This window comes from Biomphalaria glabrata, chromosome 1 (assembly GCF_947242115.1).
Source record: "Biomphalaria glabrata chromosome 1, xgBioGlab47.1, whole genome shotgun sequence".
In the NCBI taxonomy this organism is placed as follows: Eukaryota; Metazoa; Mollusca; class Gastropoda; family Planorbidae; genus Biomphalaria; species Biomphalaria glabrata.
In genome coordinates this window covers 32420953-32447038 of record NC_074711.1, presented here as the reverse complement: position 1 = coordinate 32447038, position 26086 = coordinate 32420953, and the positions used below count along the sequence as shown (strand labels likewise).

The 26086-nt window shown below is 36.0% G+C and overlaps 1 protein-coding gene across 3 annotated transcripts in view; it reads right to left on the bottom strand.

Moving 5' to 3' along the window:
* LOC106053740 (fibrillin-1-like) overlaps positions 1-26086 on the bottom strand; it is an 80618-nt gene that overhangs the window by 37416 nt on the left and 17116 nt on the right. For all 3 annotated transcript variants that reach the window (XM_056032758.1, XM_056032773.1, XM_056032767.1), the window contains 7 exons: positions 17305-17387; positions 11866-11973; positions 9122-9217; positions 8500-8697; positions 6053-6178; positions 4751-4876; positions 3351-3512 (listed from right to left, as the gene is read on the bottom strand). In XM_056032758.1, coding sequence (XP_055888733.1) covers positions 3351-3512; positions 4751-4876; positions 6053-6178; positions 8500-8697; positions 9122-9217; positions 11866-11973; positions 17305-17387 — 899 coding nt within the window. The remainder of the gene's footprint in view (positions 1-3350; positions 3513-4750; positions 4877-6052; positions 6179-8499; positions 8698-9121; positions 9218-11865; positions 11974-17304; positions 17388-26086) is intronic.

Below are 26086 nucleotides of genomic sequence, written 5' to 3'. Positions count from 1 at the left end.
CGACTTAAACAATGTCAGGTTAAGGGGCCGTTACTCCAGCCTTGTGAGCATTTGTTGCCCTTTCTTTTCAGACGACAAATAGTGCATTCCATAAGCTCCGACAGATGTAAGTGAAGACAGATGTGCACTTACGCTGCCGCAGGCGGAAGGATACATTTCAATGACTTTAATTTTAGCCCTGACATTTTTTTCGTGCTCAGCATTATGGTAAAACAGAAATAGAAAAGTTTTCTTGAGACAAATACAGATAGAGGAAGTTTCGGGACATATATTTGTAATTGTAAAGGTGTAAATGTAACAACAGATATATGTAATTTATTTTTAAAAAAAAAGCAAACTAGGACAGTAATAGATCTATCTGTTTGAAATTCGGTCAATGCCCATAAAAACTAAAGTATCTCTTTCAGACCTGGCGATCTATAGGGCAGATGATGTAAAGATCATCTGTTTATATGGCCGACGGTTAACGAGAGTTTCATGTAGCAAGAACAACGGCCAGCCACCTTTAATATAACCAACTAAAGTCAGGTACCTATTACAGTTGGGTGGAATCCCGAAATTCGAAATCCCAGTCCTCACCGAGATTCGAACCCGTGACCTCCCGGTTCGGATGCCAAGCACTTTACCACTCAGGCCGGCACGCCCCTTTAAGTGACCACATATGTAAGGGCCCACCGGGGCCATTGAAAGATATTCGTTTATTACTTTCAGGAAAACGTACAAGCAGTGAGTGCCATGACACTGAACTGTACAAGGTGAAATATACACTGAAACATTTTTTTTTTATTGTAACTGTGTTTCATACAATATAAATCAATTTGGGCCTTCATCCTATTATTCAACCCCGGGCCTACGAGTAGCATGCATATTGTTATTTCCTATTGTTTCTCATGTGTGACCTTTTTTGGCGAGCTTAAAGGAAGGCGGCACAACATAGCTTTCCATCTGAAGCGCAATACAGATCAACTTATTTTGCTCTCACTGGCATAGAGAAATGCAGCTAACATTGCTTTGAAAGAGATCGCTGGAGAGCTCCAATGAAGGTCGCGGGACAAAGATTTGAGGCCTAAAGAAAAGCACGTGCTGAAGACAGGCACAGAAGACGAAAACATAAACTTAAACAGATCCCCTATGGTCAACGGCTTAGTCTGCATCAGATGTGACAAAATATACAGGTCGCAACTGGGTTTGCATGGACACGTAAAATACTGCACTAATCTTCGTATCGAAAACAATGCTTTATTGTCTTTCAATGGAGTACGAATACAACATGTTTACAGCAGGTTCTCTCAGGTGTAAATTATATTTATGCATTTGTCTTTTTATAATGAATATTGATACAAAATATCTCATTATTATTTTTATTTTTTTTGGGATACGAAAACTTTGGAATTCTAGAGTAGCCTACTGACTAGATCTAGTAGTTTGGATAGGTTGGACCTCCCAAGACGAATGGCCGTATGGTATATATAATTCATGACACGCTTCAGGATCGTGTTGTTGTGACGCTGATTACCTAACCTAAACTTTCTTTGAAAGAAGAGTTCCTACACAGAATTAATCTCCCAAAATAACCTTTTTTATTAAGATAAAATTAAAAAAAAAAAAAAAAAAAAAAAAAAAAAAAAAAACTTGAGCCTGATTTTTTTAAAACATTGTTCTTTTTTTCTATTATTACTGTAAACATTTATTCTTTATTTAAATATCAATCTCGGAAACTTGCTTTACAAAAGTAACTGTGATGCTACTGAATTAGCTAGGATAACTAACGACTTGGCAGAGTTTAAATCATTGATTAACATGCATGACTAGAAGGGTTCGGACTAGCTATATTGGCATGCGGGCAAATTCCCGATGGACCGATATCCCATTGGGCTGGTAGCGCCACCGAAAGGGCCGCAATACCCTTCATCCGTTTATAGTACTTCTAGCAGAAGTCAATTCCTTATACACACTAAACGATCAACAAGAAACTTAAGGCCATTATTTCTTATAGAGATCGACGTTAGTGTGAATCTATTCGGATGAATCTGTAATGAGACCAACAACGTTCCAAGTCCTATAGATGACATGTCCAGTCACAGACGAATTCTTATTGGTTGTCGCAATATCTCATGTAGGCGCTTCCAAGGGTTTCATAAATCAGAACTAATTAAAAGTAAGTATAAATAACCTCAAATTTTATTGCCATTGTTTGTCGCGTAGAGCAGAGGATTTTTATATCAAAGGTACAGAATTCGAATCTCTGTAACCGATATCTCTTATATAACGTTTTTTTTTTTTATACTTAGACCTAATTTTAATTAATAAATAACTAAAAATTGCAATATATTGTGCTTACTTATTTTATCTTTTTTTTTTTTTTTTTTACTATTTTTTATCATTATCTGTCCCTTGAATGGTGTCTCTAGAATGCTGTTACTGTAAACGTAACACAATTTCTTCACTCTTTTAGTTTACTTTTTTTACTTTTTTCCTGTATAATAGATGATATTGACAGCGAGTCGTGTCTAACAATGTGACCAAACCAGCTTTGAATGCCTTGAATTGAAATGTCAAGCACATGTATTTGTTAATGTATATGGTTGCAGAAATTTTTCAGATTAAGAGATTCACCATTCCAAGTATTATACTTTATTCATTTAGTAATAATGCTTATCTGATAGTTTTAAAATTATCTAATAAATTATTTATATAGCAAAATACTTTCAATACATTATTAAACATTATTAATTCTTTAAAGGACAGATATGATTGAATCCCCATCATATGGCGTATAATTTATGGGCCACATTGTATAGAAATATCCGGGCCAATTTTGACACCCAGTCCGCCCCTGATGACTAGATTGACACATGAAATGCGTAGGAAGTAATTATTTTCTTATTTGAAGTAACGTCTGTAATATATAAGATAAGAATGGAAGCAAACAAAATCACCACAAAAAGACTTATAGTATTTGTGTATTACAAGATATTTAGTGGCATAGCACTCTAACCCGCACCCATATTCAAAATTCATTGACTTAAGATTCGAATTGATTTATTTGTTTGGTGCTCCATCTGCACAAATACAGACAAGAAAGAGACAGATCAAAACTAGGAGAAAAGAGAAGGAGAAGAAGACATAGAGATAGTGTAATACATTTCAATTCTATTTTAAAACATGAATTGAGATTGAGGAGATTTAAACATTGACTGATTTAGTGGTAAGACCAATTAAAAACAACATCTCACTTCATAAACATCGTGTGTGGAAATGACATTTTGTCAGCTCCAATCTACATCAAGGTCAGAGTTCAAAGTTTACTAATAACATCGCTCACTTTAGATATTTAAAAAATTACTGACCTGTGCTCGCAACAGGGCAGGGCTGACACGTCTGTCCACTTAGACTCCATCCTTTACCCATGTCTACCGAGCAGCAGCAGTCCCGTAGGCTCATTCTTTCTTGTATACGACCTTGACATTGTCGCCCAGACACTCGCGTGTAGCAGTAACCCTGTTGTGAGGCTAGGGAAAGAAGACCATAAAAGATGCTACAGTTTGTGTCTTGCTACTAAATGTTCTAGGTAAAAAAAAAATTCAAAGAACGCTATGGCTATTTTCAAAACATGCGCAACAATGTGGTGTAGAGAGAAAATGATCAAGTTGTACTGTGAAAAGGCTTTAAAAAGAGATATTCCATTTGTCCCCATGCAGTGATCAGGGTTAACCGTTGGCCAAAGAAACAAATGACCTTAACATCTTCTGTCCTATAGTTGGTAAGGTCTGAAAGGGGAACTTTACTTTTTACTAGAGATTTGGGGTTCAAAGCGAATAGAAACTCCTCAGTCGTAAACGAAGATAAGTACTATTTCATTTTCTATGTGGTATCATATCAGAAGAACTGATTATATACGGACATGAGAAAAGGGCGGAAGGCTGGACCTGATTCTCCTTAATTTGCATTACTTCTGTGTTTCTTTGACTGAATGTCTCGCTATCAACATCCTCTTTTGTTGCCTACACAAAAATCTACAACAATAACTAATAAACAATAAATAATATTTTATAACTGTATTATTTTAGTTAGGGAATAACTGTAACGTGCAGTACCTGTCCTGAACCCACATCTGAATGGGTAAAAAATAATTAGTCAAACAATCTCAAAGAATAGAACTAGGATGTGAACAATATACTTAAGTAAAGTGTACTCAACAGAGACGTAGCAAAACGTGCGTCCCCCCCCCCCCATTTTCTATGAACATGGCATTGAAATATATGCTTATAAATAAAAAGTATTTAGTAATAATATAATACAAATACCCTTAGAATGTATTAACTAACTGAAATATCCACAATATCAATATTTTTTTGGCGCCTCTCTGAGAGTGGCGCCTCTTTGAGGGTGTCGCCCGGGCATCGTGACCCCATTGCCCCCTCCTCACTACGCCTCTGACACTCAGTCAAGCACCAGCCATCATTTCATCTACAATAATCTACATCCAGATAGATACAAGAAATGTATAATGGATGGTGGCCTTATGATAGTCGTGTTTTAACAATGACATTGATCCATATGGGGAAAAGCCAACAGCTGCTACTAAGACACAGAAGATATCACACTCTGTCTTGGGATTCAAGTGTCGAACATTTTTCTTGAGCAATTTAAAAAAAAATCAAATTGGTTTTGTCGATTAGGCCTACAACTAGATTTATCTAATGGGAAATTAGAGACAGATTAAAAGTAAAAAAAAAAAGCTTTTTACCAATGCATTTAGATTTATCCGGAGAAGGTTCATATCCTGAATCACAGCGGCAGAAGTAACTTCCTTCTGTGTTGATACATTGTCCATTACTACATATGCCAGGTGTAAGCTCACATTCATTGATATCTGAAAAAGGGGATTCAAGGAAAAATTCAACACTATGTTAAATAGTCCGTCTAATTACACTCGAGTGTATCAGTTATGGGTCTGTCAGGGTATGTAGTTTGTACGAAAACCGTTGGTCTAGTCTTTTCTTTTTTCTTTTTGTGTTTTTTGTCTTGACTGTCTATATGTCTAAGTTATTCTTCAATATATCAATACATAAATAAATCTAAATAGATATAGGGCCTCTCGAAACGAAGCTAGAGTAGAAGAAGATCTGAGAGAAGAATTATTGTCAACCATTCAAACTTTTTGTTTTCTTTCTTGACTAAAACTGGAAGTGCACAAGAAAAACGACTTCCTAGAAATAAGATAAAAAGGAAGATTACTCTTTGTTTTTTCACTGCAATTAGTTCCCTAAGATTAGGCCGACTATACTGACTTTTTAAAATTGTCATTAAGACCTTTTTAGTGGACAATCAAAGTGCTTTGTTTAAGATAACTAAAATAAAGCAAAAAAAAATAATAATAAAAAATCCATATTTTCCTATTTAGAAAAAAAACAGAGTAGAAGTTTAAAAAGTGGTATGGAAAACTATTTTTTCAGCTAAGTGAAGCAATACTGTTCAATGTAACAATACGAGAACATTTTATAAACTCCTATGTTTATCCATGGAACTGTATAGTTACCCATGTTTTCATGTTTAGAACATGGTATGACAATGTCACAGCCGTAATTTATTGGGGGGCCATATGCAGTATTTTTGTCGATGCACCTACCCTCTTAAGGCTTCAAAATAAACGCGATTAGTAAAAAATAATATATGTAAGTGCATATCACATTCCTGAAGAAAGAAATAAAGCATTTGTACATTTATTTATTTTCCATTATTTATTCTAATATATATATTATGTTAATTTTAAAAATATTTTAAATGTGAGGTGATGGGCTGCTGTCTTCACTGTCCTAAATCCGGCCCTGGCTAATGTATACTAGAAGTCTTATTCCATTACATTCCATTACAAACGGTCGGCGGCATTATTTACTAGCAATAGTTGTCCGACATCTGGTCTATAAATTTAATGGGAGGTTTCCTTGTTTCAAGTTCGCAGTCACACACACACACACACACACAGACAGACACAAACACAAGCAACAAAGATTAACGAAAGAGACCCAAAAAAAAAACAACTTCTTACCTTCACATATTTTGGTAATGGGGTTCTGTGTCTGACCTTCTTTACACTGACATCTGTAAGAGCCCAGAGTGTTGACGCACTCGCCTCCCACACACAGGCCTGGGATGGCATGACACTCGTTCACATCTACAGTAGAGATAGATACCTGCGCTCATTAAGTAAGACAGAACAATGCATGCTTCTGATGACATCTACGTTTTAATCTGTTTTTTTTTTGTATAGATGGCATGCCAACACACAAAAATCTGGTATATGTTGTGTAGAGAGGGGATTCCGTTAAGCAGTAGTAAATAAAGAGTTTTCAAAACCTGGTGAAATAATTAGATTAACTGATATTTTGTCTAGGCCCCTAGACAAAGTGGGACCCTGAAATGTTATGTATTAAGTATGTTCAGAACTTCAGACTGATTGGATTTTTTAAATTGAAGTTTGTGTCCTGCTTATTTTATGCGCGTGTGTCTGGGGGTGAATTGATCTTATTAGTGCCTATGGATCAGGTGCGTTCCGAGTGTCAAAATCGGCAAAAGGCGTTACCACGTAATTGTGGTAAAAAATACGTGCCTTAGTAAAAGCCTCCACATGTACATTTTGATAATGCATACAAAATTTAACACACGTCTTAATGGCAAGAACATGTATGTGTAATTGTACAATTTAACTCATTAATAATGTTAAGCTCTGCACCTTGCTGTACCACGCACTACACTCCGTAACGTATTGTATTGCTACATATAACCTATTTCAGTGTTACGGTAAATAGACCAGGCTTGTAATGTACTGTAACAACTTGAAAAGATCGCAACAAAAGTTAAAGAGATGGCCAATCAAAACAATCCGCGGATCCCTTTTACATTTCGTATCAGCTCGAATGTCCAGTCAGTCTCTAGGAGTGAGAATGTATATTAAGTGTGTTTAGAGATGTACTTAAGTGATTATGGAAGTATTTTATTCCTGTGTGACAAAGGTGTCTTGAGCAAAGGAATGTATTTATTTATTTTGTATTACCTCGCACTATGCCTGTATGCTAAAGATGTCTTCAGGGGCGTAGCTAAGGTTTGGGAGCTCGGGGGGCTTGACCTCTTAAGGCGCCCCTTCATTTTGACATTCGACATCATGACATGATATAATGGTATAATACTAAACGTTAAAACTAATTTCGAACACTCATTTGGTGGCCCCCTTAAATGGGGGCCCTTGGCGGATTTTCAAATTTGAACACCGCCCTCCCCCACCCTAGCTACGCCACTGATTGTATTTTATTTTCTGTATGCCTGATTGGAATTTTAATTGCTTACAAAGCTCAAGCAGCATCGAAATTAACTCATGACGACAATAGTATTAATTAGATTACACAAATAGAAGACATAAAAATATTAATTCAACTCTTGTCTGGGCTTCGTGCTTTAGTCAGGACGAACGAGTGTCCCACCTTGAGCGAACGTTCTCATACATTATTCACTTCCTTTGAGAAAGCCAGAAGTAGACTCAAAGTTGTGTAGAAAAGAATGGAAGAAATACGGCTAGCGTCAAGATGAAACGTGTTTGGTGGCAGAGATAAGGAATACAGAATGTCAAGATGAAAGGTTTCCAGTCAACATTTAAGTCGACACCAGAATTTGTCAGGATTATAGCTCGACAACCAAGCCTTGTACGAGATTCTTTTTTTTTCTGGGTACATTCCCTGGACAAGAAAACATTTTATCAGAAAATCGTCAAAATATTGAGATTTAGATTTAATTGGTGAAACGCTTTCTTTCTTTGAAAAGTTATTTCTTTTCCAAACACGCTGGGTTAGCTCTTATGTAAATAGTGGAAGTTTTAGCCCTGACAAACCATGAAGCAAGACATCGGTTTTCTTTCACTGAAAGTGTCTTCCTTCCAAAGCTTTGGACTCATTGCATCAGAAAGAATGTACATTTCAATGTGGATCCAAGTAATATGACTTTGAATAAACAAAATAATTATAGGCACTATTTAAGTATCCCGATACATGGAGAAAACTGAATTTATTTCAAAACTATATGGTTAGAAGTAGTGCTATCTTTTCATCACAACCCCGCCCATCTTACTTAATCTTTAAACAAACAATATATATATAAATACTTTAAAAAAAAGGAAGCTTATATTAGGGATATAATCGTACAATTACTGTCATAACGTCTAAAAACTGCAAGATTTATCTATCATTTCTATATCAAACAAAATTAATTGATTACCACTAATTAATTAATTAAATGATAATTTTTTTTATTTTGTCTTCGACAATGAATAAATGTGCAAAGTTTCAACTTGATCCGAGAATGGAATTGGGAGAAATAACTTGTACAAAGTTTGCACTTGACAGACAGAGTGAGTTGATATAAGATTGGTAACAATCTTTATAGCAAGACTAGTTTTGTGGACACATTTGTAATCAAAATAAATTACCCCACACAAAAAAAGTTCACCTTGACATGTATTGGTCTCTGGATTCGGGACATAGCCTCTTCTGCAAGGATGTGAAATGCTTGGACACTGCTCGCAGGGTTTCCCCCAGGCCACTCCAATGGTTGAACAGCATAGTGCTTTGGTACATACTACACGAGTTAACTGCCCACGACAAATCTGGTCACTGATTTGAGTGAAACAAGGACCAGTTCGAAAATCTGAAATAAATAAAAACATTGAAAAGTTGAGGCGAAACTTTTTTTTTCTGCTTCATTAAAATCAATTATAGACATTACACACATTCTTGTAAATCTTAAATTGTCAAACTTTATTGTTAGGTTTACATAGAAAAAAAAAAACTCAACTAAATTTAAATGTATGTTCTATTTCAATTATAGTTTTCCATTGTTTTTTTAAAACCACAAATTGAGTATAGTAAAATGTATGAGAATTAAATGCTTGTAAAACGTCCGTCTGTACGTCGTCAGTTAAAAGTGTTTCATTAAGCTCATCCATTAATTTTTTCAAACTTAATATTATTTTAGCTTCAGTATATGTAAATTATTCAGTGGAATTAATTAGTCAATGTTTACTTTTTCTTTCATAGATGTCTGCAAGTGTCTCCTGACAAGAAGTACTCACCTAATTCACAATTTTTGCCAACAAAACCATATGTACAAGCACACTTATCCTTGGAAATACACCTGCCACCGTTTAAACAGCCACCTGGACACTTATCTGAAGGCAAGGAGAACACCATACAAAAATAGATATTTAAACATTTTGTACGAATTTCTTATTTGAAATTTGAATGCATGGACTTATAAATGCAATGGTAGATCACCCCCCTCCCTTAAGCTCTGGATAAATCCTCTACTATTGCTGTATGCTTGTTGGTGTTAACTTAGTTCTTAGGTCCTCCCGCGCCGTTCGGCGCATTGGGCGGCAAGCTGTCTCCATAATGATCTGTCACTGGCAATGTCTGAAGCCTCCTCCCATCTGGTGTCCACTGTTCTGAAGTCCTCCATGAAGGTGTGTCGCCAGGTAATACGAGGACGTCCCTGTTTGCGCTTTCCTCGTTTTGGCTTCCAGGTTATCGCAACTCTTGGTGTGCGTAATTCATTTTGACGTAGAACATGTCCCGCAAACCTCATGCGACGCTCAGTCACAACCTCACTAAGTGTTCGACTCCCAGTTCGGCATAGGATTTCCTTGTTTGAGATCCGGTCTGTGTAACTGACTCCCAAAATCCGTCTCAGCCATCTCTGTTGAGACACATTTAGTCTTTTCTCAATTTTGACAAATGACTTCCACGTCTCACATGCATATGTAGCAGTTGGAATGACGATTGTGTTGAGAAGGTGTATTTTTGTCTCGAGTCCAATGGCTTGGCTAGTCCAAATAGGCTGCAGCCTTTGGAAAATGCTCCCTGCCTTTCCTATTCGACATGCTACATCATGGTAAGCATCTCCATCATTTGTTATGATGCTGCCAAGGTACGTGAACTTGTCCAGCTCCTCAAGCTTTGACTCGCCAAGTCTGGTGTTAGCATCAGACTTGGTGTTAACTACTGTTGTATATAATAAAGGGATTGAAAATAGCTTTGGACTAAGTAATTGAGGTAAATAATGCTGTTAAGGGGCTGATAATGATTTTTAAAATTAAATTTCAGAAAAGATGGTGGTTCAATTGCTAACACATGACAGTCACTAAGGTATCACTGTCACTAAGGTACGACTTTTTTCACTAAGGTATGGCTATCATTAAGGTATGACTGTCACTAAGGTATGACTGTCATTAAGGTATGACTGCCATTAAGGTATGACTGCCACTAAGGTATGAGTGTCATTAAGGTATGACTGTCATTAAGGTATGACTGCCATTAAGGTATGACTGCCATTAAGGTATGACTGCCACTAAGGTATGACTGTCATTAAGGTATGACTGCCATTAAGGTATGACTGCCATTAAGGTATGACTGCCACTAAGGTATGACTGTCATTAAGGTATGACTGTCATTAAGGTATGACAAACTTTAAGACTTAGTCAATTTCATTAAGACATGTTTGCAACTAGCCTGTATGGCTGTCATTTAGGGATGATTGCAATTGTTAAAAATGATTTTGTTTTTAACTGTAGAGATAAACCTCACGAGGCTTGCTTAATTTAAAACAGACAGTAGTCTAACTTACCTTGACTCATGAAGCTTGCTAACTTTAAAACAGGCAGTAGTCTAACTTACCTTGACTCACGAAGCTTGCTTACTTTAAAACAGGCAGTAGTCTAACTTACCTTGACTCATGAAGCTTGCTTACTTTAAAACAGACAGTAGTCTAACTTACCTTGACTCACGAAGCTTGCTTACTTTAAAACAGGCAGTAGTCTAACTTACCTTGACTCATGAAGCTTGCTTACTTTAAAACAGACAGTAGTCTAACTTACCTTGACTCATGAAGCTTGCTTACTTTAAAACAGACAGTAGTCTAACTTACCTTGACTCATGAAGCTTGCTTACTTTAAAACAGACAGTAGTCTAACTTACCTTGACTCACGAAGCTTGCTTACTTTAAAACAGACAGTAGTCTAACTTACCTTGACTCATGAAGCTTGCTTACTTTAAAACAGACAGTAGTCTAACTTACCTTGACTCATGAAGCTTGCTTACTTTAAAACAGACAGTAGTCTAACTTACCTTGACTCATGAAGCTTGCTTACTTTAAAACAGACAGTAGTCTAACTTACCTTGACTCATGAAGCTTGCTTACTTTAAAACAGACAGTAGTCTAACTTACCTTGACTCACGAAGCTTGCTTACTTTAAAACAGGCAGTAGGCTAACTTACCTTGACTCACGAAGCTTGCTTACTTTAAAACAGACAGTAGGCTAACTTACCTTGACTCATGAAGCTTGCTAACTTTAAAACAGGCAGTACGCTAACTTACCTTGACTTGCAAGCTTGCTTACTTTAAAACAGACAGTAGGCTAACTTACCTTGACTCATGAAGCTTGCTTACTTTAAAACAGGCAGTACTCTAACTTACCTTGACTTGCAAGCTTGCTTACTTTAAAACAGGCAGTACGCTAACTTACCTTGACTCATGAAGCTTTCCTACTTTGAAACAGGCAGTAGGCTAACTTACCTTGACTCATGAAGCTTGCTTACTTTAAAACAGGCAGTAGGCTAACTTACCTTGACTCATGAAGCTTGCTTACTTTAAAACAGGCAGTAGGCTAACTTACCTTGACTCATGAAGCTTGTTTACTTTAAAACAGGCAGTAGGCTAACTTACCATGACTCATAAAGTTTGCTGATTTTAAAACAGGCAGTACGCTAACTTACCTTGACTCATGAAGCTTGCTTTAAAACAGACAATACCCTAACTTACCTTGACTCTCTGAGTCCGAACACTGCGGTGATGGTCGTCTTTGATTCGGACATGAACATAAATTCGGACGAATGCATTTACCGCTACCACAGCCAGCTATACAAACAGCTGAAATTCAAGCGAAAACACAAAACATTTGTTAGCAACCGATTTACTACAGACTCTTCTGTAATAAACTATAATTGTCAGGTTCCAATCATGGCTAAAGCTAGAGTTTTTAAATTTCTTGATAGTTTAGGTCGCCCATGAGTCCATTTAAGTCCTAATGGATACCTGACATTCTTTGGGGAAAGTAAAGACGTTTAGCCGTTGCGCTGGCCAAATGACACCATCATTAACCTTTTTCATAGAAACAGGGGACCTTTACTTTAAAATAGATTTGTCGTGTGGCTGAGAGGCTTCGACCGCCTGGCTACCTATCGAGTTGACTCGAGTTCGAGATCTGTTTGCAGAGCGCCTAAAGGCAGCACCAAATCTGCTCCTATATACCCCCCTCCCCCACTGGTCCACAAAAGAGCGAGGAGCAAGCGTAAAAAGCAAGCTGTAAGCATGAAAGTTACGCTACACAAAAGCGATAACACTTATTAAAACACTTTGAACATGTTCTAATAACCTAACCAAGCGCAATGGTAAGAGAACTTGTCTCGATAGCTAAGAAAAATCTACTTTATTTTTAAATAGGCTGTGGAGTTAAAGCTAGAGAAATGTTTTGCAAGAGTATATGTATAGCAATGGCGTATCAGAGCAGCAGAGCGAGCTGGTAAACTGAGGGAAAAATCATACCAGGTGCTGAAAAAGAAAAATAATTTTTTTTAAATGCTTATAAAAATACTTTACACATTAGAAAATTTAACTCTGATTCTTTTTCAGATATTTCAAATGCAGCCTACACTTTTTGTTTTCAGAAAGAGGAAATTGGTTCTCAAGAACATCAAAGCGCATACATAATTAACAATACTTAGACCCGTTCACTTTTTACTGAATTCAGACTCATACTAGATCTAATTACTAGTCTTTTCATTTTGAAATCCTAACTGGCATACGTGAAACCAGTATCTTTGTGTCTTTGTCTCTATATCATGTTAAAAAAAACAACTGTACATAAACGTAAGGCTTGAGATAGTGATACCCGTGCTGCCCTTCAGTTGAAACAGTTGGTATAGGGTTATTTTCCCCATAACACTTTATTAACCTTCAACAAAACCGCCCGCACTACAACGCCCCCCCCCAACACATTTTTTTCTGGTGCTCAAATTCTATAAGACCTTTTTTTTATGTCTCATAAGGGAACGGCTGACCCATCACAGTCACAAACAAACAAAACCACACAGTTCTTAAGACCTTTAATTCCAGAAGTACATCACCATCACGCCTTTCTGCTCAGTTGGACCTGAATCTTTTTATGATCATTATTTAGTAATATAGACAGAATTACATTGACATCGCATACCTATTTTCGCATCCTCCAATTATCATCATCATCAAACTCCATTTTAGTGAGGGCTTGAGAGGCTTAAATCCTCTCTTGCAAAAGCCCTGGACAGAAGCCCTGCTGTCTTGCGTAGTGCATACACGTCAGCATACAGGTCGAGAATTTTTGGTTTCCCAGACCTGTCGAGGCGGAGATCAGCAAGTCTGGGGCGGTCAAACAGAATATGAGCACGGTTTCCTCTTCTTCCCCGAAGCGGAGGCACCGTGAATCGAAATTTGGCCATAGCCGTGAGAAATATGAGCGCATCCTCCAATAGAAAGCCCTAATTTCCAACCACGTACTTTTAAGCCTCCTTCTCCTATTCTAGCATCCCTCAATTGGAAGGCGGACAATGTAATAGCTAGGTATTTGCCATCATTTGGAGGCCCATGCATTTTGCGTAATATTTAAAAGTTAATGTAAAGAAACATTCATTTTCAAATTCTCTCCCTCCCTTCCCACGCCTCTGGGACAATGCACAGTCTTAAACAAAGTACACGCTTCTTTGATCACCTGTTGCATCCTGGCATATAATAATTTCCCAGGCACTATACACATTTTTTTTGTCTGTGACTTAATGTAGATCTAGATCTAGTCATTCTAAAATTGTGCTGCAGTTAGCTACAGCCTTTACATTTCAAAATTGTAATTTTCTACACACACACACACACACACAAGCTTGCTTCATTTCCTACATTTCTTCTTCTTCTTCGTTCTCATTGTTATGTTGGAGTGTTCAGATGACTAGACCAATTCATGAGATGAACTGCGCATTGGTTTCCAAATCAGGGAGCTCTCCATATAGTTTTCTTTCTATTGGGGTGATTTGGGGCCAATGTCTTATACGGGCCTCTTGGTAAAGAGAGCAGTTTTGGAGGACGTGGTCTGCATTCACTGGTGATACTCCACATGGGCAGATTTCACTGGTTCCAATTTTGAGCTTCCGGTACATGTGTTGTCGCATTCTGTTGTGTCCGGTCCTGAGTCGAAAGATTAGACGTTGGTCTTGTCGGGATAGCTTATAGTAAAGAGACAAATAAAAATGCAGTTTTTTGGATTATGGGTGATTTCAACCTACCTGATATAAATTGGAAAACACTAACCATAGATAAACACCAAAACCTTAAGGACATAAATGAGCTTTTCATAGAAACTTTACACAACCTAAGTTTAGATCAAATCATTAAAAAGCCAACTAGATTAAACAACACATTAGATCTCTTCTTAACCAACAGACCTCGATTAGTAGTTGATTATGATATTATCCCTGGTCTATCAGACCATGAGATCATAAAAATACACAGCCAGATAAAAGCAGTAGCCAATACAAAACCCAAAAGAAAAATCTTACTCTGGAATAAATGTAACCTGACACAACTACACCAAGCTGCATTAAACTTTCAACAAACATTCTTATTAGAAAAAGACATTAACCAACCAGTCGATGACCTCTGGAATTTCATTAAAAACCATCTTAAAAGCATTATAGAAAATCACATACCAACTAAATACACATCAAACAAAATAAATAAATGCTGGTTTAATAATAGACTAAAGAAGCTTTGTAAACAGAAGGAAAACCTATATAGAAAATTTAAAGAAACTAATGCAGAAAGAGTTTACAAAAAGTATATAAAAATTAAACACTTAACCCAAAAAGTAAGCAGACAGCTGCAGAGTGAATACATAAACAATGTAATATCTAAAGATAACAACAAAAACCTATGGCCATACATTAAGTCTAAGAAAATGGAAACAACAGGCATAGCGCCATTAAAAGATGAACATAACATAATACATAATGATAATGAAACTAAAGCAAACATCCTAAACAAATACTTTGCATCAGCATTCTCAGCCCCAGGAGACAAAGACATATTACTGAATTTGAACCAAGTAGACAACATAGAAGATATAGTAGTACAAGAAAATGGAATTCAAAAACTATTAGCCAACACCAAACCAAATAAAGCGTCTGGACCTAATGGTATTCCAGCTAGATTACTCAAAGAACTAAGCAATGAGCTAGCCCCAGTGTTCAAAATACTCTTTCAGGCTTCACTTAACCAGGGCAGAGTACCAAAGGACTGGAAAGAAGCTAATGTCACCCCCCTATTTAAAAAAGGAGAAAAATCTGACCCAGGAAACTACAGACCAGTATCACTTACCAGCATCACATGTAAAATCCCAGAACACATAATATGTAGCAACATCCTAAACCACTTAGACAAACATAATGTCCTCACACCATACCAACATGGCTTTAGGAAATATAGATCATGTGAAACACAACTAATAGGACTAATTGATGATTTTTCAAAAGGTTTAGATAATAGTGAACAAATAGATGCTATCTTACTAGATTTTTCTAAGGCTTTTGACAAAGTTCACCACCATAGTTTGCTTAAAAAATTAAAATATTTCGGCATTAATGGTCCACTGCATCAGTGCATTAAAGATTTTCTGATAGGGAGAGAACAAACTGTAATAATAAATGGCTCTAAATCAACACCGATAACAGTAAACTCAGGTGTACCTCAAGGAACAGTCTTGGGTCCACTACTATTTTTAATTTACATAAATGATTTACCAAATTGCATTAGTTCAGGAACAAAATTCAGATTATTTGCAGACGATTGCATAATATATAGAACAATAAAAACAACACAAGACACAGATATTTTACAAAGAGAATTAGATGAATTACAGAAATGGGAATCAAATTGGAGCATGTCTTTCCACCCAGAAAAATGTCAGTTGTTAAGAGTAACAAAAAAACTAAAACAAATTAATTCCACTTATCTTATTCATGGCAAACCAGTAACACAGACTAAAAACGCAAAATACCTAGGTGTTATAATAAATGAAAAACTATCATGGAATCCACATATTGATGAAACTACAAAAAAATCAAACAAAGCATTAGGATTTATTAAAAGAAATTTCTATAAATCAAATAAGAACATAAAACTAAAATGTTATTTAACCTTGGTTAGGCCAATAATAGAATATGCATCCTCTGTTTGGGACCCCTCAACTCAAGAAAACATTAAGAAACTGGAACAGACACAAAATAGAGCAGTGAGATTCATAACAAACGAATATTCACATTTGACTAGAGTAACACCTTTAGTAAAATCACTAAATTTAGGAAGCCTTCAGGTCATAAGGCTCAAAAGTAAAGTAGCAATCATACATAAAACACTGAACCATAATCTTCAAATACAAAAACAAAATTTAATAAAATACTCTGAAAGACACAAAGATAAAGGCACATTCCTCGTCCCAAATGCTAGGACAAATTTGTACAAATACTCCTTCTTCCCTAGCGCTATTAGAGCATGGAATGGGTTGCCTGAGCTAGCCAGGAAAACCAGTGACTTGGCAGAATTTAAGTCATTGGTTAATATGCATGACTAAATGCATGACGCGTAGGACGTAATCATCTTCTTTTTTGAAGTAACGTCTGTATTATATAAGATAAGATAAGATTTGGATGAGAGCTGGTCCATTTCTCATTTATTTTATTTATGATTAATTTCTTCAATTCTTCTGGATAGAGTGCAGAGTTTATTAGTGGGTTAGTTCTCCCACTCTTGGCGAGTGTGTCAGCCTTCTCATTTCCTTCTAGTTCTATATCCTACAGATGTCTGGTGTTTGTATTTAAAACACATTTGATACTCATACATATCTAAGGATAATTCCTCACATTCACTCTGACATTTAAGTGGATTTGTAATTCTAGACCTATAGAGAGTAATGATCGTATCGATTCACACACACACAAATATTCTATGAAAACAAAAATCTATTTATTGTTATTAAGTATTATTGCTTTTTAGACTGTTGTGGTCTTTTAAAAAAACTGGGTAAAATTTCATATTTTCTGAGCGCCCCTAAGTGGGAGAGTTAGTGATAGGTCAGTCAAATAATCAGCTAGTAGGGCTCAAGATTTGCGATCTACTTACGAATTATACACAGATTTCCGGAGTCCGGCCTGCTCCAGCCGTGGCAACACTGCCTGCGAAAGCGGGGCCCACATACATTCGGTCTGAAAAGATAGCATTGTAAAAAGAAAATAGTGAGTTAAAATTTTGATTTTGGATATAGATAAAAACTTAAAATGCTTAATTATATTATTTAACTATAAAAACTTATAAAAGATACATTTTGTTTCGATCGAACCTTGGTGTGAAAGTGTTATTAAATACCTATAGTCATTAAATCTTGACAACAAAAAACATGACTACTGAGATAGTTTCAGATTACACAAAAATTAAAACTGAGCTTTAAATATAAATTAATTCCTTTGAAGTATTGTAGTCGAAGTTTGCTAAACAGGACAAGTAATATATTTACAAAGCTTATATCAACTCATTCTGTTTGTCTGTCTGTTTGGTACACGTTATTACTCACAGTTTCCATTCTTGGATCCAGTTGAAACTTTGCACAAGTGTTTATTGTCTCTAACAACACACGAATCGATCAAAGAAATCACCAGTTCCTATAGCAATTTGTCGTCATTAATTAATATTGTATTATACAGAGGCAGTACTAGCTAAGGGGAGATTAGCCATGCGTATAGAATTAGGTCGTCGCCTCCGAATTTGAAACTAACAATATATAACTATAAAACCTCATTTTTATCAGTACACATGTGACTTGCTCAGTGGCTCGAAGGTTAATATTCCTTCCATGAAGTTCGAATTCAATTTTTTTTTTAATTTATTTATTTTGAAAAGCCAGCACGGAAACCTTCTCACAGCCAAGGGTATCTGAGATACTGGTCCCAAACTGGACCATACAAGTGATTGGACCATAGCGTATTGATCATGCTAAAAGCACGTGAACAAAAACAATTGGTCAAAATATGACCAAGTTCATAAATTTAGTATTGTTATTCTAGATCGATTACAAATTTAATTACACGACTGATCCAAACTAAATGGCGGTGGGGGTAGGAAGAAATTCAAGAAAGAATGGATATCTGGGTAAATTTTAAGGTAATTGCTTTTCAAAAGCATTTTTAAAAGGGGCAACGACCTGAATACGAGTTCTTGGTTCAAGCCAACCTAATAATGGTAACTAACCACTCTCCTAGTGAGGAGCTTATGAAAATAGAAGCTTGTATAGTTAACTATTGTATTAAGCTTGTATAGTTATCTGTTGTTTGTTTCAAACTTACTTTAAAGAGACAACATACGAAGGGGACTAATTTAGCTTATATCACCATTTCATTCAATTATAATTTATTTCCCTTGTTGGAGATACCAAACAAAATAATTAATTACCAATAGCTAAAAAACTAGTTGATTTTTTATTGATTCTTGTAATGTCAAGTAAAATAAATAATTGTGCAAAATTTCAGCTTAATCCGGGATAGGGTGTCGGAGAAATAACGTGAACAAACTTTTACCAGACAGTCAGAGTGAGTTGATATAAGCTTTGTAAAAACTGCCAGATTGGGGAATTGCACTTGGCGGGGATGAACTGAAGCTTCAGCAACAATATCACTATCCACAAAATGTGTCTCGTTGCTGCCTTCTTCCTATTTGTGGACATAATTACTGCATCCGTGGTATAGAGAATGGGAATGAAACGGTCTCCCGGGTTCTCGCTCTCTCGTCCTCCAAACAGAAAGATTGCTTTTATCCAGATCAGTGGAAGGGAGTCTTATCATCGTTCTAGATTCTCAAGAGACGTAAACCCCAAAAAAATACGTACGTGCTTACCATGCATGTTAGAATTTATTTTTTCGTATCGACAATCAAAAAGATTGTCTTATCTATTCAAATCAATACCATTTTTTTCAAGATTTATAATAAATGAGACCGATGTCTGGAATGTCTTATAAATTATAAATTAGACCTAAACATGAACATATGTTGAAACAATATTTAAAAAAAAAGCCTACACATCTCGAAGATTAACTCTTTCCTTAATAGAAAAAAAAAGATTAACTGTGACAAAAGTTCCCCTTTCAGACCATACTGTCTATAGGGTAGATGATATACAGGTCATCTATTTTTGTGGCCTACGGTTATGGAGGGTGTCATGTGGCCAGCACAACGACCAACCGCCTTTACTTTTCCCCAACTATTGTCAGGTACCCATTAGAGCTGGGTGGACTCAGAGAAGCCCGAAGATCCCAAAATTAAAAATCCAAGTCTTCACCAGGATTCGACCCTCGGACCCCGGTTCGGAAGAGTGCTATAAAAATTATAGAGTTTTCCGGAACAAAAATTTAATCAATTTAAAAAAATGTATTGTCACGTGCTAATACAGTTTCCAATAACTGCAAAACCTTATTTGCTCTAATTTTGTTTTCAAAGTCAGTGGTAGACTTGCCTTAAATAGTTAACACAAAATATATTCTAGCTTGTTCTATTTTCAAACTCTAAAACGATGTAATTAAAAAAAAAAAAAAAGGTTTCCCAACACAATTAATTCAAATGGGCATTTCAAAGACAATCGACTAATTCTCAAGTGTAATCAGACTTTCCCTGGTTTAAATTTAGCTTGCCCGGATATTTTTATCCTAGCAGAAATTTCCCTACAGAAGAAAGACATTAGATCAAGATACACTCTCAGAATAAGAAAAAAAAAAGAAGTGTTTATTAAAAAACGTAAAGGAAAGATAGAAATTGTTTAAACTGGACAATCTGCACTCGAAATAAAAACTTTGAAAAGGAAGAGCAATCAGGGGAAGTAACAACAAATGGTGTAGGGATAATTCTTTCCTTATAAACAAGCACAAGAGATCGTTTGTCAGAAAGCATTGCTCACAGCTGGCTCCTTTTTTCTTTCCAGGTGTTCAGCATGCATCTTGGTGTGGGCGGAGAAAGTCCATTCAAAGTCTATTCTTGAGCTCGTTAGGTAAACCTTGCTTAGACACTGAAACGTTGGCTCGACATAGAGATATATAGAGACAGTGCTTTTTAAAATCAATAGGTGCCGGTACTGAGTGATTAGGTGCCGGTACTGAGTGATTAGGTGCCGGTACTGAGTGATTAGGTGCCGGTACTCAGTAGTTGATTGCCTAACTTTTAACAACTAAAAATTAATAATATACGTTAAAATACAAGAAAAGTAATTTTTTTCAAAAACGTACCGGTGCGTACCGTCACAAAAAAGCCCTGTGTATATATATATATAAATTGTCTGTATGTGTGAAGCGTAAAGCTGTCATAATTTATAAAAAGATTTATTTCTAGAAATAATGCTGTGGGATTGTTTGTTCATCCCTAGAACACCATTATACCATCCTTAGCTCACAGGAACTTTTTTCTTTAATATTAAGAAATGAAAAACTTGAAGGAGACTAGTGTAAACATGTAACAAATGAAACACAAATGTACACCAATTAGAAATACAAACAAACTTACACCTAGAAGTGGAGATGATTGAAGAACAAAAGTCATGGAAATAATTGGCGTCTCTCTCTCCCATACACACTTACAGACACACACAGACACAGAGGCCTACTTCCTCTTTCCGTGTGTTTTCTCTCGCTCGCTGTCTCTCCATTAAGTTTTCATTGTTTAAAAAAAAAACGAAATAAATTTGAGTGTCTGTTATAAGTAACAATAAAAATGCATCTATTATTTATTATGATATTATTGATCCTCATGGCGTGGTATATCTGAACAAAATGCTGGTCAAAGTTAGTGATCAAGCCTAAAGGCTAGTTTATTTGGGTTCAGATTCTGAACTCTTTGCGCAAACCTCCCTATCCGAGATTGGGTGTGGGAGAAATAACGTTTACAAACTTTTGACCAGACAGACACTCAGACAGACAGGCAGAGTGAGTTGATATATAAGCTTTGTAGTAAAAGATATTTAGTACTCAATCACTAAAAACCAAGATATAGAGAAAGTGTGTGAGACAGTCTACTTTTGTTATACGTGACGTGAAATACAAACAAAAAACTGCTTAGCTTGCACGTTAGAGTTTCTTTTTTTTATATAGAAACACTATTCAGATAATTTGATATTTAACTTCCTTTTTCGAAGCTTCGAAGTTTGTTTTGTTTTTTTTTAATATAGTTTTATTTTTTTTAAAAGCCGGATTTCAAATTCAAGGGAGTGCAGTTTACTTAAAAAAAAACACGGAAACAAAACCAAAGAAAAAACAACAAAAACAAAGTTTCACTAAATTTACTCGATTGAGTTTTTAGTCAACCGACAGAGAAAGATCACTGCACCTGAAACTTTTTTTTTTCAAAGTTATTTTTAAATATCTTTGCATATTTTTTTACTCAATTAGCTCATTAGCCAACATGTCTTTGAAGTAAATCTGACTTGAGAAGTTTTTTTTCAGCTTAAACTCCAGATTTACCTGCCCATGGCTGTGACACATTCTTCTAATGTATTTGTATTTTCACAAGTCACTTTTCATTAGGTCACACTTTGTTGTGGAAGTTAATAAATTGTATGTTTTTTTTTGTTTTTTTTTGTAGTTTGTAGTTGTTTTTTTTTCGGTTAGTTTTTTTTTATGCACTTTGAGACGCAACAGATGCACACCTCGAGTCTAACAGGATTTGTGTTTTCGCTATTACGACTTATAGTAAAATGTGTAGACCATAGACTTAGATCTATACATTATACTAGAATGGAAACCAGAAATAAATTCTTATCCGAGATTGATCTATTCACAGACCTATATATAAATATAGATTTTTATGTACGTAAACTCTTTTTCAAGCTCCAAGAGGAGTCGCCCCAATCATGCCCCAATCAATCTTTTCTGTCTTAAAAAAGTAATGATCATTAGTTTTCAAAGTTTAGAAATAATGCAAAATCATTTCTCGGATATTCACGCAAATATTTCCTGTTTGTTTCCATTGAGATAATGTTTCAAAAATAATAGATCGAAATAACTCATGTTGATATAAATCATCTTATGTACATTTAAATAGATTGATTACCTAGAACTTTCTAGATTATGTATCTAAAAATTGCAAAATAATAATTATGAGACGAGAGTACTCTTATTGTTGATGTTCAATTACTAAATCTAGATCTAAAAATTAAATTATATGTTACATAGGTTAGGGTGGAAAAAACAAACTTTACTTCTTTTAACTACTTTACAAAACAACGCCTTGATACAACTTTCTAAAAAATTTTCACGACATTTTTTCTAGTGTTAAAAAATCTCCATGTCCAGTCTAGAGTAGTTTATGTACGTTTATGATGTAGACCTAATTTTAAGGATATAGAATTTAAGAAGCACTTAAATATTCTATTGTAGCTATTGAAATGTGTCTTCACAAAAGTCTTGTAAGGTGATCTTTTTTAAGCAGTAACAGATAAGCTGATCTAAAACTGAATGATTCATCACCACGCAAAATAAAAAAAATCATTAACAAGATTTTTTTTTTTTGTTAAAACATTAAGACAAAGATATAGCATACAGAGCCAATGAACTAGCACTGATACTTGCCTACAGAGACAATGAACTAGCACTGATACTTGCCTACAGAGACAATGAACTAGCACTGATACTTGCCTACAGAGACAATGAACTAGCACTGATACTTGCCTACAGAGACAATGAACTAGCACTGATACTTGCCTACAGAGACAATGAACTAGCACTGATACTTGCCTACAGAGACAATGAACTAGCACTGATACATGCCTACAGAGACAATGAACTAGCACTGATACTTGCCTACAGAGCCAATGAACTAGCACTGATACTTGCCTACAGAGCCAATGAACTAGCACTGATACTTGCCTACAGAGCCAATGAAGTAGCACTGATACTTGCCTACAGAGAAAATGAACTAGCACTGATACTTGCCTACAGAGACAATGAACTAGCACTGATACTTGCCTACAGAGACAATGAACTAGCACTGATACTTGCCTACAGAGACAATGAACTAGCACTGATACTTGCCTACAGAGCCAATGAAGTAGCACTGATACTTGCCTACAGAGACAATGAACTAGCACTGATACTTGCCTACAGAGACAATGAACTAGCACTGATACTTGCCTACAGAGACAATGAACTAGCACTGATACTTGCCTACAGAGACAATGAACTAGCACTGATACTTGCCTACAGAGACAATGAACTAGCACTGATACTTGCCTACAGAGCTAATGAACTAGCACTGATACTTGCCTACAGAGACAATGAACTAGCACTGATACTTGCCTACAGAGACAATGAACTAGCACTGATACTTGCCTACAGAGACAATGAACTAGCACTGATACTTGACTACAGAGACAATGAACTAGCACTGATACTTGCCTACAGAGACAATGAACTAGCACTGATACTTGCCTACAGAGACAATGAACTAGCACTGATACTTGCCTACAGAGACAATGAACTAGCACTGATACTTGCCTACAGAGACAATGAACTAGCACTGATACTTGCCTACAGAGACAATGAACTAGCACTGATACTTGCCTACAGAGACAATGAACTAGCACTGATACTTGCCTACAGAGACAATGAACTAGCACTGATACTTGCCTACAGAGACAATGAACTAGCACTGATACTTGCCTACAGAGACAATGAACTAGCACTGATACTTGCCTACAGAGACAATGAACTAGCACTGATACTTGCCTACAGAGACAATGAACTAGCACTGATACTTGCCTACAGAGACAATGAACTAGCACTGATACTTGCCTACAGAGACAATGAACTAGCACTGATACTTGCCTACAGAGCTAATGAACTAGCACTGATACTTGCCTACAGAGCCAATGAACTAGCACTGATACTTGCCTACAGAGACAATGAACTAGCATTGATACTTGCCTACAGAGCCAATAAACTAGCACTGATACTTGCCTACAGAGCCAATGAACTAGCACTGATACTTGCCTAAAGAGACAATGAACTAACTCTGATACTCGCGTAAATTAACTGTATTATAATTGCTTTTTTATGATCCTGATACAGGTAATCAATAATCGGTCAGTTAAGGATTGGTTCAGGTAAACGATTATCAGTGGTGCCAAAATAAATTTTCAGAAACGCTTCTTACATTTTATCTCTCTTCTCTCTCTCTCTCTCTTTCTCTCTCTCTCTCTCTCTCTCTCTCTCTCTTCGTTCTCTCTGTCTGTCTCTCTATACCACGATGCTTGATCTAAAATCTCTGTTGACCCATATCAAGCTCTTGTACCTTAATTCTACAGAATTAAATCATCATGTAAATATATTTATTTGTTCATACATGAAATTGAAATTATTAGCGGCCCCCGAAAAGGGAAAAGGCGCTATTAGTTTGTGTCGTCAGTCTGTTCTACCGTCCGGCAGTCAGGCCGGCCGTCCAATTTAGATCGCAAAAATCAGAAAAGATATTAAAAATCCGATATTATGATATTTTAGATCTTGGAAACTTCTTTAACGGAGCACGTCGCACATTCTGAGTATTTAGCTCTATTTTTTAGAGAGATTAATACACGAGTTGGTCTACTAGATATTATTCCAGTAGTTCGCGGAACACATATTCAGGTCTCGCGGAACACTAAGGTTCCGCGGAACACAGTTTGGGAAACACTGAATTACACTATTGATTTACACTTAAAACAAGACATACAAAAACAAAAGTTAAAAGTTAAACTCAAGTCTTTAATGAATAACTTTGTTTGTGGAGTACAAAATGTGTGTATTTTTTTCATTTTCGTTCAAATACTTCTTTTCTTTTCAGTGGCTTTGTACTTCTATGTTAACCCCCCCCCCCTCTCCCCTTTTTTTTCCATACAAAACAGGAACAAAAAATCATCGACTTTAAAAAAATATTAAGTCTTTAAGCTTTTCGTTCACTAAAGAACAATGCTTTGTAAGTTCATAAACATTGTTGCTTTTGATGAAAGCGCCCTAAGGCACCACCACCCGAGCGGATAATACAAGTAGCCATTGAAGTCCATTTTGAACTTTGGCTGTGAGAAAAAAAATAATTATAAAGACAAAGTTCGTCTGCCCAAGCTAACTTCACTGAAAGGTTATCTAACGCGTTTATAGTCTGCTCGACTTCAAGCCAGATGCGAATTTCCGCCCAGTAAAGCCTGGACTGGATTCTCAGCGCAAGGCGGGTGGTAGGGTGAAACGTACAGTGATAAGTGTGTGACGCTGGGGGGAAATATCTTTGGGATTATCAACTATCTACACACGAGTCTCAGAGATGTAAACATGTCTGTACTTACAAGACGGGAGTCGCTTTGACATGGGCCACAGTGGATGAGCCACGGGACGAAATTGACAATCATTTTAAACAAGATCAATTCATTATACAAACGAGGGATAGGACTTTAACATACCTTTTGCTTATACCAAACGAGTCTGTAGTGATTGATGGACTCGGCGTAAATGTTGTTTTTCATTTTTAGTTTAGCAATAAACTTCTGCCGGGAGAGAGCGTCCATACTCAGTTGAGAGTTTAAGCAAGGGGTCAATATGGGAACGTGTTAAATGGGTTTATTTATTTGTAACAGGATTATACACAAACACACAAACAAGTGAGCTACTGCAAAAATCTTAAAGTTTTTTTCAATTCTGGATAAATGTTTTTAGGAAAAGGTCAGCATTTTGATTATATTTAATTTAATGGTTCAGTTTACATTTTGACAGTAATCATACACACACTCACACATATATATATATATATATTTGTATATATACAGAGAGAGAGACAAATAGATAGATAGATAGATACATAGGTAGATATATATAGATAGAAAGATAGAGATATATATCATAATATAATT